General features: G+C 46.4%; 1 protein-coding gene across 5 annotated transcripts in view; it reads right to left on the bottom strand.

Annotated features, from left to right (window-relative positions):
- NOX5 (NADPH oxidase 5) overlaps positions 1–15,354 on the bottom strand; it is a 45,189-nt gene extending 29,835 nt beyond the window's left edge. For 4 of the 5 annotated variants that reach the window (XR_008687264.2, XM_088839946.1, XM_055436257.2 and 1 more), the window contains exons 1-7: positions 14,928–15,354; positions 10,623–10,746; positions 8,682–8,832; positions 3,743–3,953; positions 2,245–2,479; positions 777–930; positions 421–599 (exon numbers count right to left, since the gene is read on the bottom strand). Coding sequence is in view for 4 of the 5 variants with exons in the window: in XM_088839946.1 (XP_088696072.1) it covers positions 421–599; positions 777–930; positions 2,245–2,479; positions 3,743–3,953; positions 8,682–8,832; positions 10,623–10,746; positions 14,928–14,977 (1,104 nt within the window). In the remaining variant the exon portion in view is untranslated. The remainder of the gene's footprint in view (positions 1–420; positions 600–776; positions 931–2,244; positions 2,480–3,742; positions 3,954–8,681; positions 8,833–10,622; positions 10,747–14,927) is intronic. The other variant, XM_055436260.2, reaches the window with a different exon arrangement.
- Positions 15,355–16,017: the final 663 nt, after the last annotated feature.

Below are 16,017 nucleotides of genomic sequence, written 5' to 3'. Positions count from 1 at the left end.
CGCTTTACAGATGAGGGCGGTGGAATGACCAATAAGGAGTGGGGTGGGGATTAGAACTCTCAAGAGCTTGTTTCTTGCCCTCTCTGTGCCATCTTGAGCCTAGTTTAATCTAATTAGAGCAAGAGGATAAGCCCGCAAAAAAGGTAGAATCTTCTAGAGCAGAACATTTTCACGCGCCAGACTTAAATCACAGTTCAGTGGCAGAACCCAAGTCACATGTCCATAGTATGCAAACCACCTGGAACTTCCTGGGCTCTGGAGTAAGTTGGAAGGGGCACAGCATGAAATGAAGGTGCGTGACTCACTTTGCTGAACAATAGAAACCAACTATACTCCAATAAAAATTAATTTTTTTAAAAAAAGGAAGAAATGAAGGTGGGAGCCCAAGATAGGCCAGGCAAAGGGGAAAGGCTGGGGCACCTCAAAGTGGCCACTCCTGCGGACACAGGAGCTGGAGCAGGCGAACATGAGGAGCAGCAGCAGGAGCAGAGCCACGCCAGTTGGGGAGGCCAAGCCGTGGACCCAGCCGATGCCAGGCCTCGTGGTGAGCAGGAGTTCCCAAAACCGGAAAGGGCTGGCCTCAGACTGAGCCTGGAGCGCTGGAGATGAGCACAACACAAGCTCAGCCCACTGCACCTTCCTGTTGGGGTTTCCACTTCTTCCCATCCAGCTTATCCAGGACACCCTTCTCGGCCCATCGGGACACATGGGCGGGATAAATCAGTGGTTTGTGGAAAGCCCAGAACCCTACCCCACCCCAGCCCCAGGCTACTCACCGAAGTTCACCACGTGGGCCACGGTGTGCACGAGGGAGAGCCCAACCACCACGTAGCCCATAAGCTGGTGGAACTGGATGTTGCGGTCCAGCGGCAGGACCTGAGCCAGCCACGTGGCCCGCAGCCACGTGAGGCAGCGCCTGAGCATCAGCACCTGGCCGAGCAAAGCAGTAGAGAGCCCATCTGGCTCGCTCTCTAACCTGGCCTCCCCTTCGCAGCAGGTGTCTCCCTGCCTCCCCCTGAGATGGCTGTGCTTACTGATGGGCGGGGCTAGGGAACATCACCACCTCCCCTGCCCTCAAGTCTTCCACTGCTGCCCTAGATCCATAGCTGCGGTCCCAAAGTAGGACCTCCAGAACTGGGCAGGGAAGAGAAAATCTTACAGAATGTCTGTTCGTATTCCTTTTATCTCAACACGTGGATAGCACAAAAGCTTTTACTAATATTTAGGCTCTGTGTAGACATGGAGTGCTCATTTAGTCATAGGTCCGACAGGCACCATGTCCCATGTAGTTCTTGAGAGGTCCTGACGGGAGACGGCGCTTTTCAAGGGGCTTATGGCTAGGCCCTCTCCCTTACTCATTTGCTTTAATTTACGCCTGTCCTATTGTGTGAATTTGCGGGTTACATTAACTGCTTTTAACTTAAGTAACCTAACTACCCCTCAGAAAGGACAAATAGCTTAAAAAGATTCCTTACAGAGAAAATGCAGATTGAAAATAGTGTTAATAAGACAAGAGCAAGTGACCACGAAAATGAGTCATGTGTCTCCCACTCCTGGAGTGAATTCTTTGTAGCCAGTTATGAGGTTAAAAATAAAACCCACTCTAGTAAGAAGATGATAGTGTCAAAAGGAGTATTTGAACTAGAGATGTACATCTCTGATCATTAAAGATGAACCTTGCCTTATGGTTATATTGTGCCTAAACCTATTGCCTAACAATAACAGGGCATGCATACAATTGTAAGTGAGCACATATTGGGTAATTGGGAGGGGTTTTGGTTTTTTCTTTATTTTTGTTGTGTTTTATTTCATTCCAGTTGTAGAAGTGTGTTATCAAATACACTTGGAGACCTCAGGCTCTGGTCCAGAGGATCACATTCTGGCATTCAAGGCCTCTTGAAGTATTCTCTTTCTGGCTGGAGCCCTGCACAGCAGCTAGCCTGACCTCCTCTGGGTCCACCATAGGGTTATTGTCAATAACCCTATGGAAAGTGTTTAGCACTGTGACTGGTACATAGCAAGCACACAAAAATGCCGGCTGTATTATTTGCCCACTGTGTGACAACAGACAACTCACTGCCCTCTCTGAGCCTTAGTCCCCACCACTGAGTGTTGGCCCAGTGAATTTCTAAGGTGCCATCGTGCGCTGCCAATGCAGGTGTCCATGCGTGGGTCATTTAGTCTAAGAGGAGCCTACATCAGTCCCCCTGCCCGCTTCCCTGCATTGTGCCCACAGAGCCCTACCGCGATGAAGCTGCAGTCAAAGTTGAGGCACTGGCCGCAGCCCTTGGCCACCATGATGCTGGCTCCGAAGGCCCGGTAGGCACTAGCTGCCAGGGCAAACAGCAGCACGTGGAGGCCCACGAAGACGGCCAGGCAGAGCGCATGGCTGCGGTGGTTGTGCCAGTAGGCAGAGGTCAGCGGGCGAGGCTGGCGCCGGTGTTGCTGGGGAGCTGGAGGCGTTAGCCAGTGAGCAGCACTGCAAGAGAGGACTCCGCTCAGAGGGACGTGGTGCCCGGGGACCACCGACCGGAGTGGGAACCTGGAGAGGCACTCCCTCTGCAGCCACCTGGGAGCCTGGGGCAAACAGGCCAGCTTCCTTTTACATCAGGAAAGGGAGGTCAAGTGACTTGCTTACAGTCACACAGCTAGGTAGAACTGGGATCAATCTCCTGTCTGTCTGCTACCACACCCACGACTTTTTTTTTTACTACCTCGAGTGGGGAGACAATCATAATGGATGGAAGAATCTGAGAAATTTTTGAAGTTAATACACAAAAAGAATGAAGTACAAAAGTGGCACTATTCAGAACTTGGAGTCAGACAAACTTAGGTCTGCTGTGACACCCTTTTTATATTATTTTTTCCACAGCGCCTATCAAATTTGTACTTGTCTAGTTTATGTACTTGTTTATTGGTATAAATTACCTCTCTCAGCCTGGAATGCAGCCCCAGCAGAGCTCTGCCATTACTGAGAACAAGGCTTGGTACAGAGTAGCTGCTTGAACAAGCTGAATATATTATTTGTGTGCTCCTAGGCGTGTTAAAGGAGATCAGTTCTGGGTGTTCATTGGAAGAACTGATGCTAAAGCTGAAACTCCAATACTTTTGCCACCTCATGCGAAAAGTTGACTCACTGGAAAAGACTCTGATGCTGGGAGGGATTGGGGGCAGGAGGAGAAGGGGACGACAGAATGAGATGGCTGGATGGCATCACCGACTCGATGGACATGAGTTTGAGTGAACTCCGGGAGTTGGTGACGGACAGGGAGGCCTGGCCTGCTGTGATTTATGGGGTCGCAGAGAGTTGGACACGACTGAGCGACTGAACTGAACTGAGGCGTGTTACTTCAGGTGAAATAACTTTAATGTCTTTTTGTTACTTTATTCTTTGTGTAACTTCAGTTTCCTTTTCCATACTATGCAATGATACACTCCTAAAAATGCCCAGCACATAGTTGGTGCTTAATATTGAGTTGATTCTTAAGGAACCCTGTAGAAAATGCACGCATGACAACAGCTGCCCTGCAGAGGGCAGGACAGACCTTTGGCCCCAAGAGAATGCGGGCAGAGGAGCTAAGCTGGGCCAGGGAGGGAACCTGAGGGGCTGGGCTGGGCTGGGCGGGGCCGACCCGGGCGGGGCAGGACCAGGCCGAGGGATCCTCCTGGTGCTCAGGCCACACTTCGCACCTGGGGTCTGATCCCGGCACGGGCTGTGTCCCTGCACCAGACAGGGCGGTACCTGATGGTCAGGTTCTCCATGACCTCGGGGAAGCGCTGCAGCTCGTCTCGAAGCTCCTCGAAGGTGATGGTGCCGCTGCAGTCCTTGTCGGCAGACTCGAAGAGCGCCAGCGTCAGCTGGTCTAGCTTCTCCTTGGGCAGCGAGATGGCGCTCTCGTACAGGCACGACTGCAGCACGGTGCGCAGCTCGTCAGCGTCGATGGAGCCGCTGCCTGTTTCAGGTGAAGGTGAAGCCTAGTGGGGACCTGAACCCACCCCCCTCCCGCCTCACTCTGTACTTGCAAACTCCCTCTGCCTTGCACAACCATTGCACCGTGGGGTTAACTTCCTGTTCCTTCAGGTTTCTGCCAACCTGATGTCTTTAGGAGTAAAGACCAGGCAATCAAAGGACATACGGCACCTCCAGCTCACAAACCTTCCTTGGCTTCCTACTGCTGGGCTCAACAGAGGCAAACACCTTCCCAACCATGGAGAATCTTTGGCCTCAGTGCATGCCTTCCTCTAGAATCTGCAGCCTCCTCTCTAAGTACCACTCAACTTCCAAGACCATCTGCCCAGAAGATACACTTGCGTACTTAATCTGTAAGGAACTATGTGCCCAGAGCCCCAATTATTCAGAGGCAAATTGAATACGAGGTGGTGGTGCAGAGGCTTCCCTTTGTTCCCCAACTTGTAGCAGACTCTGCTCATCCATCCATGTTGTCCTGAGAGGCCACAGCTGGTCCCTTGAATCCAGTATTGTGACCTTATGGGAACATGAGTGGCTAAGAGTGATGTGAAAAGGAAGCCAAAAGTACAGTTGACCCTCAGTACAGACAAGCTCCTCATCTGCAAATTTGATCATAGTTGGTTGACTCTGTGGATGCATGAACCCACAGGTATCAAGGGTCGACTGTATGTCTACATTTTGTATAAAGGACTTGAGTGTCCATGGGTTTGGGTATCCACAGAGATCCTGGAACTAACTTGAGAAACAACTATATGAACTGAGATGGGATCGGAGGCATTATTTTTCTGTATATGTTTTCATTCTTCATAAGTAGTAGGACACTTGATTAGAAATTTCTTGACTTGTTTTGGATATAGACACACATGAGGTAGCAATATGCTTCTGCCCCTTAATGCGTGATGGTGGGCTATAAGTCCTTTAAAGCCTTGTGACTTTGCTCATCTCTAAAATGGGGCTAGTTATTCCTTCCTTTCATTATTGGTTCAAGGATAATAGATAATTATAAAGCAGAAAGGACTGATGCTGAAACTGAAGCTCCAGTATTTTGGTCATCTGATGCGAACAGCCAACTCATTGGAAAAGTCCCTGATGCTGGGAAAGATTGAGAGCAGAAGGAAGAGGGGGTCAGAGCATGAGATGGCTGAGTGGCATCTCCAATGCAGTGGATATGAACTTAGCAAACTTCAGGAGATGGTGAGGGACAGGGAGGCCTGGCGTGTTGCAGTCCATGGGGGTCACAAAGAGTTAGACACGACTGGGTGACTGAACTACAACAGCAATGTAGTATTTGGAAGAAAGTAGCTGCATATAAATGAAAGTCTTATTGGTACTGTGATCAATACTTGGGCCAAAGTCAAAGCCTGTAATCACAGTACGATGCAGTCTAACACACCACTCTCCAGTCACACCTCCTGTCCTTCATCTTAGGCAAGAGCCCAAGGCAAGAGCCATGAAGGCAAGAGCCATGAAGAACCATACTTTAAATAAAACCTTAGTAAAGCTCTGCCAAGAAACTCGTGAACCCTGGACCTTCCTATCGTGCTCCTCAGGGTCCATGTAGCCCCAGGAGTAGTCTGAGATTTAGCCCATTTGAAATGACCTATGGAGGCCTTTTCTTACTACTGACATTCTAACGGATGAGGGTGTGAACCAGGCCCTGAGTTATATTATTAATCTTGGATGCATTCAGAAGGCGATCTATGACTATGTCCAAAAGGCACTGCAAGCTCCCACTAAAAATGCAAAGGAAGGAGCAGTTCCTTCACAAATAAATTCAGGGACCACGTTCTTAAAATCTGGAAAGAGGGAGCCCCCCCAATCCCAAGACAAACTATTGCACAGGATGGGTTGAAGCCTTCCCTATCTGATCCAAAAAGGCTATGGATGTCTGTACGTCTCTTTTAAAAGAAATAATTCCTTGATTTGGACTTCCAAAGCCCTTCCAAAGTGATAAAGGCCTTTTTCATAGCCAAAATCACAGAGGAGCTAGAGCAACCCCATAGGCCAGAGGGCTGTGCCCAGGAGCACAACAGCAGCTGCGCTGAGCTTTCCCAGATGCAAATCCAGCCCTATGACTCCCCTCAATGCTCGTCAGTGGCTCCCCACTTACTCGTTGCACTGCCACTCCAAAACATGACCTCTGGGCCTGCCCAGTCTGCTTTACCAACCACCCCAGTCTCACTGGGTGCCTTTTTCCCACTCAGACTCCCTTCCTTTGATGATTCTGCGCTTTCAGAGACTCTTTAAGCCACAAGTTGCCAATGATGTAAAAATCAGGATAATTATTGCAGTGTCATTTATGATGCCAAAATAAGGAGGGAGACCAATGGAAGTCTCCATTTTGGAAATGGTGTTTGAGTAAATAAGCAACAACTGACCCCTGTAAAGCTGTGTCCTGAACTAGGCATTGTTTTGAGTTTACATAACTAATTTAATCCTATCAACCTCTCAAGTATGTACTATTATGATGATCATTATTTTCATGTGATATGTGGGGAAATTAAAGCATGGAAAATTTAAGCAATTTGTCGAGGGTCAACAACTGGTGGAGCTGAGATTTGAACCTGGGTGATTCATGGGGTCGCAAAGAGTCGGACACGACTGAGCAACTGAACTGAACTGAACTGAACCACCCTTATGGCAGAAAGTGAAGAGGAACTAAAAAGCCTCTTGATGAAAGTGAAAGAGGAGAGTGAAAAAGTTGGCTTAGGGCTCAACACTCAGAAAACTAAGATCATAGCATCTGGTCCCATCACTTCATGGGAAATAGATGGAGAAACAGTGGTAACAGTATCAGACTTTATTTTTTTGGGCTCCAAAATCACTGCAGATGCTGATTGCAACCGTGAAATTAAAAGACGCTTCCTCCTTGGAAGGAAAGTTATGACCAACCTAGATAACATATTAAAAAGCAGAGACATTACTTTGCCAACAAAGGTCCATCTAGTCAAGGCTATGGTTTTTCCCGTGGTCATGTATGGATGTGAGAGTTGGACTGTGAAGAAAGCTGATCGCCGAAGAATTGATGCTTTTGAACTGTGGTGCTGGAGAAGACTCTTGAGAGTCCCTCGGACTGCAAGAAGATCCAACCGGTCCATTCTAAAGGAGATCGGTCCTGGGTGTTCATTGGAAGGACTGATGCTAAAGCTAAAACTCCAATACTTTGACCACCTCATGCGAAGAGTTGACTCACTGGAAAAGACTCTGATGCTGGGAGGGATTGGGGGGCGGGAGGAGAAGGGGACGACAGAGAGTGAGGTGGCTGGATGGCATCACCGACTCAATGGACATGAGTTTGAGTGAACTCCGGGAGTTGGTGATGGACAGGGAGCCCGGCGTTCTGTGATTCATGGGGTCGCAAAGAGTCGGACACGACTGAGAGACTGAACTGAACTGAACTTGGTCTCAGAGTCAGAGATCTTAACTACTAGGCTGTGCTTCATGGAATCATAGGGTCAAAGTCACATACTGGCATATGACGCAGTCACTACAGATGATGCTATAACTCCATTGAGTTTCTGCTTCACACCTGTTAGATAGCTTTTATCAAAAAAAAAAAAAAAACCCAGAAAATAAGTATAAGTATTGGAGAAATTGGAACCTTTTTGCATTGCTGGTATGAATGTAAAATGGTGCAACCACTGTGGAAAAGAATATGGCAGTTCCTCAAAAAAAAAAAAAAGAATTGTCCTGTGATCCAGTGATTCCACTTTTGGGTACATGCCCTAAAGAATCAAAAGCAGGGTCTTGAAGAGATATTTGTACTCCCATATTTATAGCAGCATTATTCACAATAGCCAAAAGGTAGAAGCAACCCAAGTGTCCGTTGACAAATGAATGGATAAACAAAATGAAGTATATACATACAACAGATCGTATTCAGTCTTAAAAAATAATGAAAGCCTGTCACGCGGTACAACATGGGTGAACCTTGAGAATATTATGCTAAGTTAAATAAGCCACTTACAAAAGTACAGATATAATATAATTTCACTTATATAAGGTAGCTAGAGTAGTCAAATTCTTGGAGAAGCGGGGAGTAAGGAGTTATTGTTTAGTTGGTACAGTGTCAGTCTGGAAAAATGAACAAGTTCTGCAGATGGATGGTGGCGATGGGTGCACAACAATGTGAATTTACTTAATGCTTCTGAGCTATATACTTCAAAATGATTAAAGTGATAAATTTAATATTATGACTATTTTACTATAATAAAAATGATATTGTAAAGCAATACAGTCTCATATGAACAATTGTTTATATTGTTGAGTGAAAAAAGGCAGTGTATATAGTATTATAGTCCCATTTTTGTTTTTAAAAAATGTGTGATGAATGTGTATATGCGATCAGTTATAAGGCAGTATAGAAAAATGCAATGGGTGATTTTTGCTTTCTTTTTAAAACCATTCTATGTTGTCTAAAATGTTCGTAGTGGGCTATTACTATTATTAAAAAGCAACAAACCAATTTTCTTTTTTCAAATATGGAAAATAACAAAGGAAAGTTCTGGCTTCTCATGAGCTGAATCAAGGGCATTTGTCTGCCTGCCGGAGTCCCACCCTCTAGAGACGGGTTGGGGAACCCATAGAGAGAGAGGGGAAGTTGTCAGCCTCACCCGGGGACATTAGCCCAGTGCTGGGCAGTCACTGAGACGGGCCCGTCCCCTCTGTCCCTCCCTCTGAGTCCTCCTCCCGTCCCACAATGGATGCTTACCGTCGATGTCATACACCTGGAAGAGGAATCTGAGTTTGTCCATGGGGCTCCCGTGGATGAGCAGGGTCAGTGCCTCCTGCAGCTCCTGAAGTGTGATGGTGCCACTTCCATCCGAGTCAAACAGGACAAAGAATCTCTCAGCAAAGAAAGACTGTGGCCAGAGGAGGACAGGTACAAATGTGGTCATGGAGCCTGGGCTTTGAATTCATTCAGTGTGTGTGTGTGTGTGTGTGTGTGTGTTTGTGGCCAGAGGAGGACGGGTACAAATGTGGTCATGGAGCCTGGGCTTTGAATTCATTCAGAGTGTGTGTGTGTGTGTGTGTGTGTGTGTGTACACATGCCATGGGTGGTGGGATTCAGGGAGGACTCAAGTGACTGAAAACAGCATGTGATCTGCCCAATGAAGCCACACCAGGGGACAGTGTCCATGGCCCATCCTGTCAGCTAAGAACAACTTTGGGCTCTGGTAGGAGAACTGTTCAGATCCCTACAGTGAGGATAGGCTTGTGTCTGGGTCCTGGGCTCCCTTCTGGCTCTCCAGCCTGGTAATGTGCATAGGCTTTCTGTCTCTACAACCCACTGCTCTCTTCAACCTTGCAGTCCAGACCTCTGGTGGCCCCTTACTCAACACGGGAAAAAGGTCAGATTGAGTGTCCCCCTGAAGGCTCCTCCCAGGTCCTGTCTTTTTCCCCTTAAGGTGACCCCGAGGGACAGTGAAGCCAGGAAGGATTTATAAAGAAGGTGCCACTTGAATACCTGTGTCTTTGCCTTGTTGTTTGGGCTGCCTATAGCCTACAATTAAGTGTTCTTAATGTAGAGTTGTTCTTAACAGCACTTGTTCTCAGTTGCTGGTGCAACTAAGAAATGAACTAAAATGTTCACTCCATTCATCATCATTCAACCATTCATTCATTCAAGAATCATATCTGAACAAGCCCCTGCTTACCAGGCAGGCCTCATGTTAGGCGCTGAAAACACAAAAATTAAGAAGACAGGTTGGGTCAGGGTCACAGATATGCCAGGCCAAGATCCACTCCTTGAGACAAGGAGAGGAGCCTGAGGGCTTTAGTGTCTGATCTAAGTTCACAAGCGTGAGGTCCACTGTGGGCAGTCAACCCTGCCTTGGCTTCACTCTTTTTCACCTGGGTCCCTTTAGTAATGCCTTTATCACTCTCCTGATATTCTACCATCCTGAATGGCCTTCATCTTAAGGTATCTTACAGCCCCTATTAGGCAGAAGGCCTTTTTTCCCTTCCCCATATTGACTATGAAAGGACAGAGTGTTTAGAGTTCAAAGCAGTGCCCCTGGTACCAGCAAGTGAGGGGCCCTCCCATCAAAACAAGGGGATTCAAATGCTCCTTGTCTCACTCCCATCAAGGATACAGGCCACCACAAGAGGCCAGCCCAGAGGACACCTGTGGAGAGGTTGGCATTTGCAGGCTCACTCCACCCTCCTCTCTGCTAATGTCTCCACTTTTTGTCAGGCAGGCAGGCTGTTCTGGGGATGAGCAGAGGATCTATGACACCGAGAGAGAGGACTGGGGATGGCGTGGCAGTGCAAACAGGCCTTTAATGGATGCAAACCACGGAAAAATTTGTTTTTTTGGCAGGAACCTTAAGTCTTGGCATCACCTCTGCCCATGAGGCTGGCGGTAAATGTAAGGTCAATAATATTTCTTACAATTTGACAAGCTACTGATTTCCAACTTCATGTGTTGTTTGGAAGATCCCAGGAGGCCATGGCTACCACCATGGAAGGAAGGGCCCCAGTAACAGAGACAGAAATATTCTCTGGCCCTGATAAGGAGTAGAGCCTCAAGCCCAGAGGAATCTGAGAAGCACCTTTTCCTTCCTTGTAAGGTACTGTGTCCTGCAAACCAGATTGCTCTTCCTCTACAAAATATAGGCATGGGGTCCCCACTTCTGGAGCAGACACTTGCCTCTTTCACCTTCAGGGCGTTTTTGAAGTCTTGCAGGTTGATTTCCCCATCTTCTCCTGCAATGGTCTTAAACTGGTGCGTCACCCACTGAAGCCACTTGGCGTCCTCCTCGGCACTCATGGTGCTGGGAGACAAAGGAGACAGGTGTGTGGGTTTGGGGTGTCCAAGGGCTCAGGAGGCCACCTCAGGACCTCTGTCTTCCTCCAGCTGGGGTCTCGGGCTTCCCATATGGTTGAACTAGCTTCAGGGTGGGAGCAGTGCTTCCCCACAGCTGCTTCTTGATATTTTTAAGTCTCTTCCTTCCATCTAGGGCATTGGCTGACCCAGGCTTAAGTCTCTTTAGGTTCTGGGATGACAGGGCCCCAGTGAACTGGACCTCAGACTATGGGCTTAAGTTCAGAGAATGGCTCGCTCCATGGGTGTTATTAACATGGTAACAGTGACATCCCACCTCACATTTACCCGGCTCTTTACTTTGTTCCGAATTCTTCCCACTCACTCTTTGCTTTGGTCCTTGTTACTAAATGTAAAATACTAGAGTGCTCTGAGCTTCCTTCCTCCCTAAGACATTTTACAGGGAGGAAACAGGCTCAGAGCACTTCAGTTATTCAGAAGAATTTATTCAGCAGGTCAACTCCAAGGCCAGTGCTTTTCCCATCACACCCAAGAACCTCCACCCTCTGCCTGGAACATTTCAAGTATAAGCTATGCAAGGGCTGAGACCGAGGGCTTGACTCTCCAGGTCTGGGATGTATCAGCAATGTCACAAGGGCAACAGCCACCTTAAACCCTCACAGATGGGCTAGCTATGCTGTGATGAGAACAGAGATTAACACTTTCTGTGGCATCAGAACCCAGCAATCCAAACTTGAGTCAATGATGAGTCAATGAGTGAGAATTTATGTCATCTTATTCTCTAAATTTCCTTTGTGAGAACGGCTTTTGTCTATATCCCGTGAGTTTAATATAACTTTAAATAATTTAGCTATAATCAATCCTCGTTATCTGCAGGTTCCATACAGCGAAATAAGCCGACTGGCTAAACTTTATTTGTAACCCCAAATCAATACTTGCAGCATTTCTGAGGTCACCATGGACATGGGTGCAATGGGCATGCATTTGAGCCACTTGATGGGCATGTTTCCCGTTGAGGCCAACACAGGCAACAATCTGCCTGCTTGTCTCAGCTCTCAGACTATAAACAAGTGGCTTTCCCACAATCTATTTAGTGTTGTGTGTTTCACATTTTTGCACTCTTCATTGGTGATTTTGCTCTTTAAAATGGCCCCCGGGAGTAACACAAAGTATTGTCCAGTGTCCTAAGCACAAAAGCTGTGATCTGCCTTATGCAGAAACCACCTTGTTAGGTAAGCTGTGCCCAGACACGCGTTCTAGTGCTGTTGACCGTAAGGTCTGTGTTAACGAACCAACAATGTCTGCTTTTAAAGGAGTCTTTAAACAGAGACACACACAAAACAAAATCATGTATTGATCATTATATGAAAACTTTGTGCCCATCAGCTGGAAGGAACAAAATCCTGTATTTATTTTCCCTAGGAATAAAGGTACAGAATTTCCTCATTCAGGGTTTGTGGTGACTTTACAGAATACAACTGCCACAAAAAATTAGAATTATTAGAATTATTAGTATATATAAATAAGATTAAAAATAAATGAGTTAAAGTGAAATGAATCAGAGAAAGACAAATGTTTTATGTTATCACTTTTATGCGGAATGTAAAAACCAAAACATACTGTGAACATAATGGAAAAGAAACAGATCCACAGATACAGAGGACAGTGTTTACCCGCAGGGGGAGGACAGGTGGAGAGGAAAGACAGAGGTGAGGGGTTAAGAGGCACAAACTCCTATGTATAAAAGAAGCTACAAGGATATACTGTACAACACAGGGAATGCAGCCAATATTTTATAATGTTAAATGGAGTATAACCTTTCGAAAAAAGAAATAAATGGGCTAACTTTCACTTAAGAAACTAGAAAAAGAATAAAACATACACATACACGAATAGAAGGATAGACTCAAGTATAAAATCTGAAATTAAGAAACTAGAAACTGAAAAAAAAGGTCAAAATGGTAAACTGATTTTGGTTACAGCAATGGCTTTTCAGATGCACGCATATGTCAATACTCATCAAATTGTTCATTTTAATAATCGTACATCAATTATACCTCAGTGTAGTGAAAAAAGGGCTTCCCTGGTGGCTCAGATGGTAAAGAATCCACCTGCAATGCAGAATGAAGGTGAACCAGGTTTGATCCCTGGGTTAGCAAGATCCTCTAAAGAAGGGAACGGCTACCCACTCCAGTACTCTTGCTGGAGAATCCCATGAACAGAGGAGCCTGGAGGGCTACAGTCCACGGAGTCATAAACAGTCGGACATGACTGAGCAACGAAGCATGCACGCACATAGTGAAAAAAGCAAGTTGGTTCTATGAAAATACTAAGTAAAAAGCATGATCAGAGAAAGTGAAAAAATAAAATATTAATATTGAGAAAGGCAATAGAATCCAGAAAATGGCTACAGAAATATGAGTATTGTGTGCAAGTGATTGGTGAACATAGAGAAATGAATTAATTTCAAGAAGTAACACTCTGAACAGACCAATAATCATTTAAATAGTTAGTAAGGGGGTTAAATGTCAACATTTAAAATAATGCCAGGCCCAGCTTGTTTTCACCGTTGAGCTTTCTCTAATCTTCAGAAAATAAGTCCAATGTCAAACCATCTCAGATTGTGGAAAATGATGGTAAGATCCCTAGTTTATTTTACAAAGCTATCATTACCCAATCCCACTGAAGACAGCATGCTGAAAGAGAACATTCTAGACAAGTTTCACTTATAGAGATGCAAAACTCTAAAATATAACCTAGTTAAATCCTAAAGTTTACTTAAAAAATTAGGGACTTCTCTGTGGTCCAGTGGTTAAGACTCCAAGCTTCCACTACAGGGGGTGAGAGTTCGATCCCTGGTCGAGGAACTAAGATCTCACATGCCACATGGCATGGCCAGAAAGTAAAAATCAATTATCATCATCATCAGGAAGGACTTATTTTAGTAATATAAGTATGGTTCACTTCTAAGAAGTCTATCAACAGCCCTCTGCAGCCCAACAGGGCAGTCTCCTAAGAGCATGGTTCTCAAACCCTGGTTAGTGCTTGTCAGAAACAGGGGAAGCTGGTGAAATGCCCATTCTGATTCACCAAATTCGGGGCAGGGCCCAGGAATCTGCATATGTAGGCAGCCCCCTGACTGACTGTGACCCACACAAAGTGGTCCATGCTCTCACCTGGAGAAGCACGGCCCTGAGGGTTAAATAGTCTCACCTACTGCTTCTCTTGGGACCCCACAGGAAGACATTCCACAAAGCAGAGCGAATTCTAGGAAACAGGCTGCACACAACTGCTAACGCAGGGAGCATGGGAGTCGGGTATCAAATGTTAACCTCCCTCGTCTCAGAAATATTAGTGTGCCTGGCCTACAGGATGAGAAAAGAAACTCTGCAAAGGGGCTGGAGAAGAGACAACTGGTGGGAAGTAAAAAGTGAGGGAGGGTGGGGAAAAGGAGGTCGTCCTCTACAAAACACCAGGAATCTGCAGGTTTCAGAGCTAAGGGGACCCTGGTGCTGACAAGAGGCCAGAACTGTCCCCAGGAGACCAGGTTCTTAGGTCCACTGGCCCCAGTGTGTAAGAGTTTCCTCATCTGTGTGTTCGTGTGTACTAAGTCACTTCAGTTATGTCCAACCCTTGGCACACCCATGGACTGTAGCCCACCAGGCTCCTCTGTTCATGGGGTTCTCCAGGCAGGAATACTGGAGTGGGTTGCCATTTCCTTCTCCTGGGGATCTTCCCACCCCAGGAATCGAACCCATGTCTCTTACGTCTTCTGCATTGGCAGGTGGGTTTTTTTATCACTAGTGCCAACTGGGAAGCCCTCTTCATCTGTAAATGTGACAGTCAATCCTTCAACCAAGGGTTGCCACGGGGACCCAATGAGATTCTATTTCAAAAGTGAAACTGGTAACACTGCACAAATGTTAGGTATGGTTATTAGTCTGGTTATTAGACTTGGCCAATTCCTTATTTTATAGATGAGAAAACAGGTCCAGAGAGGGCAGGTGACTTGCTCAAGATTGTACAGCTTGCTAGTAACCAGACAAGAGCAGGCTCGGGTCTCCTTACGTCTGCCACAGGTAGTCGACCCTTTGTGGACTCCCAAAAGAATAAGCACTGCTGCCTTTCCCTTGTCCCTGGCATGGAAAGTGAGACAAATGAGCCACTCACCCTCTGAAGCCTTCAGAGTCTGTCCAGGCTGTGTCTCCCGGCGCACTCATCTTCTTCACTGTCTTTTAGACCACAGGTCCCGGAAAGGCTGCTGTCCGTACAGCAGCCTGCGTCCTGAAGCCCACAGTTTATCTCTCCCCAGCTACTCTTCCTGCCTTTCCTAAAAAGCTGCTCACACCCACAGCTGCTCACTGAGCCATGTGCTGTCTGGTGGCCAGCTTGTTTCAGAGAAATTTTAAGAAGGAAGCCTGGTGTTCAGTGGGGCAAGCCTTTTCCTGGGAATGATGTTGGCTATATTCCATCCAGTCCAGTACCTTCCGCTTTCCCTCCCTCAAGGAGATTGGGCAGGTAGGCGATCTAGAAATGCACCATGAAAAAAAGTGCTCCATGAGACTTCATGGCCCACAGTCCCATCAGTTACCAACAAAAGTGCTGAGGACTTCACACATGGTGCCTAATTGAATATGTAACCTAGCCCTGCTTGGGGGTGTTAGCATCATCACTCTGCAGATGTGGAAAGTGAAACTCAGAGAAGTGAAGTAACATGTCTAGGTGGCTCAGCAAGAATTCAATCTGGAGATTGCATTTAATCATGTGGGGAGTGCAACTCGGACCCAGTGTCCTGTGTAAAAATTAGTTGGGACAGTCATCTGCAAGGGGTTTCTGTCCAAGAGGTCTGGGGGAAATTGGTGGTCTGAAAGCTCTGTTTGTTAAAATATAAAAAGAAATTGTGCATTCATTTAGATAAGGCCATCCTGAAATTACAATTCCAAGTGCTTTTCACTTTTTCTCCTGTCTGGTAAGATGTCAGCTCAGGCTGATACTCCTAGACATCTGTTGCACATTAGGACCTCCTATTGGTTATTTTAGATGATCCTGGTTCATTTCCAAAATGAGGGAAATAATTATTGCTTTGTTTTAAAGACGTTTCTCCAATTGTTTGGCCCCTGGTGGAATATCTAAAGGGCTCCTGAGTGACTGTCAAGGTAGCCCCTGAACCTGAAATGCTCCCTCAAATCCCTCTGCTGTCACCCACATGCTCCTCTGCTCACAGGCTCAGCAGTTCTCATTTGACTAAGTCCCAAGGGAA

The sequence above is a fragment of the Moschus berezovskii genome, chromosome 9 (assembly GCF_049115385.1).
Source record: "Moschus berezovskii isolate FMDL1 chromosome 9, NW_MosBer_1.0, whole genome shotgun sequence".
In the NCBI taxonomy this organism is placed as follows: Eukaryota; Metazoa; Chordata; class Mammalia; order Artiodactyla; family Moschidae; genus Moschus; species Moschus berezovskii.
The sequence above is the reverse complement of the archived record's forward strand: the minus strand, read 5'-3'. Positions and strand labels throughout refer to the sequence as shown.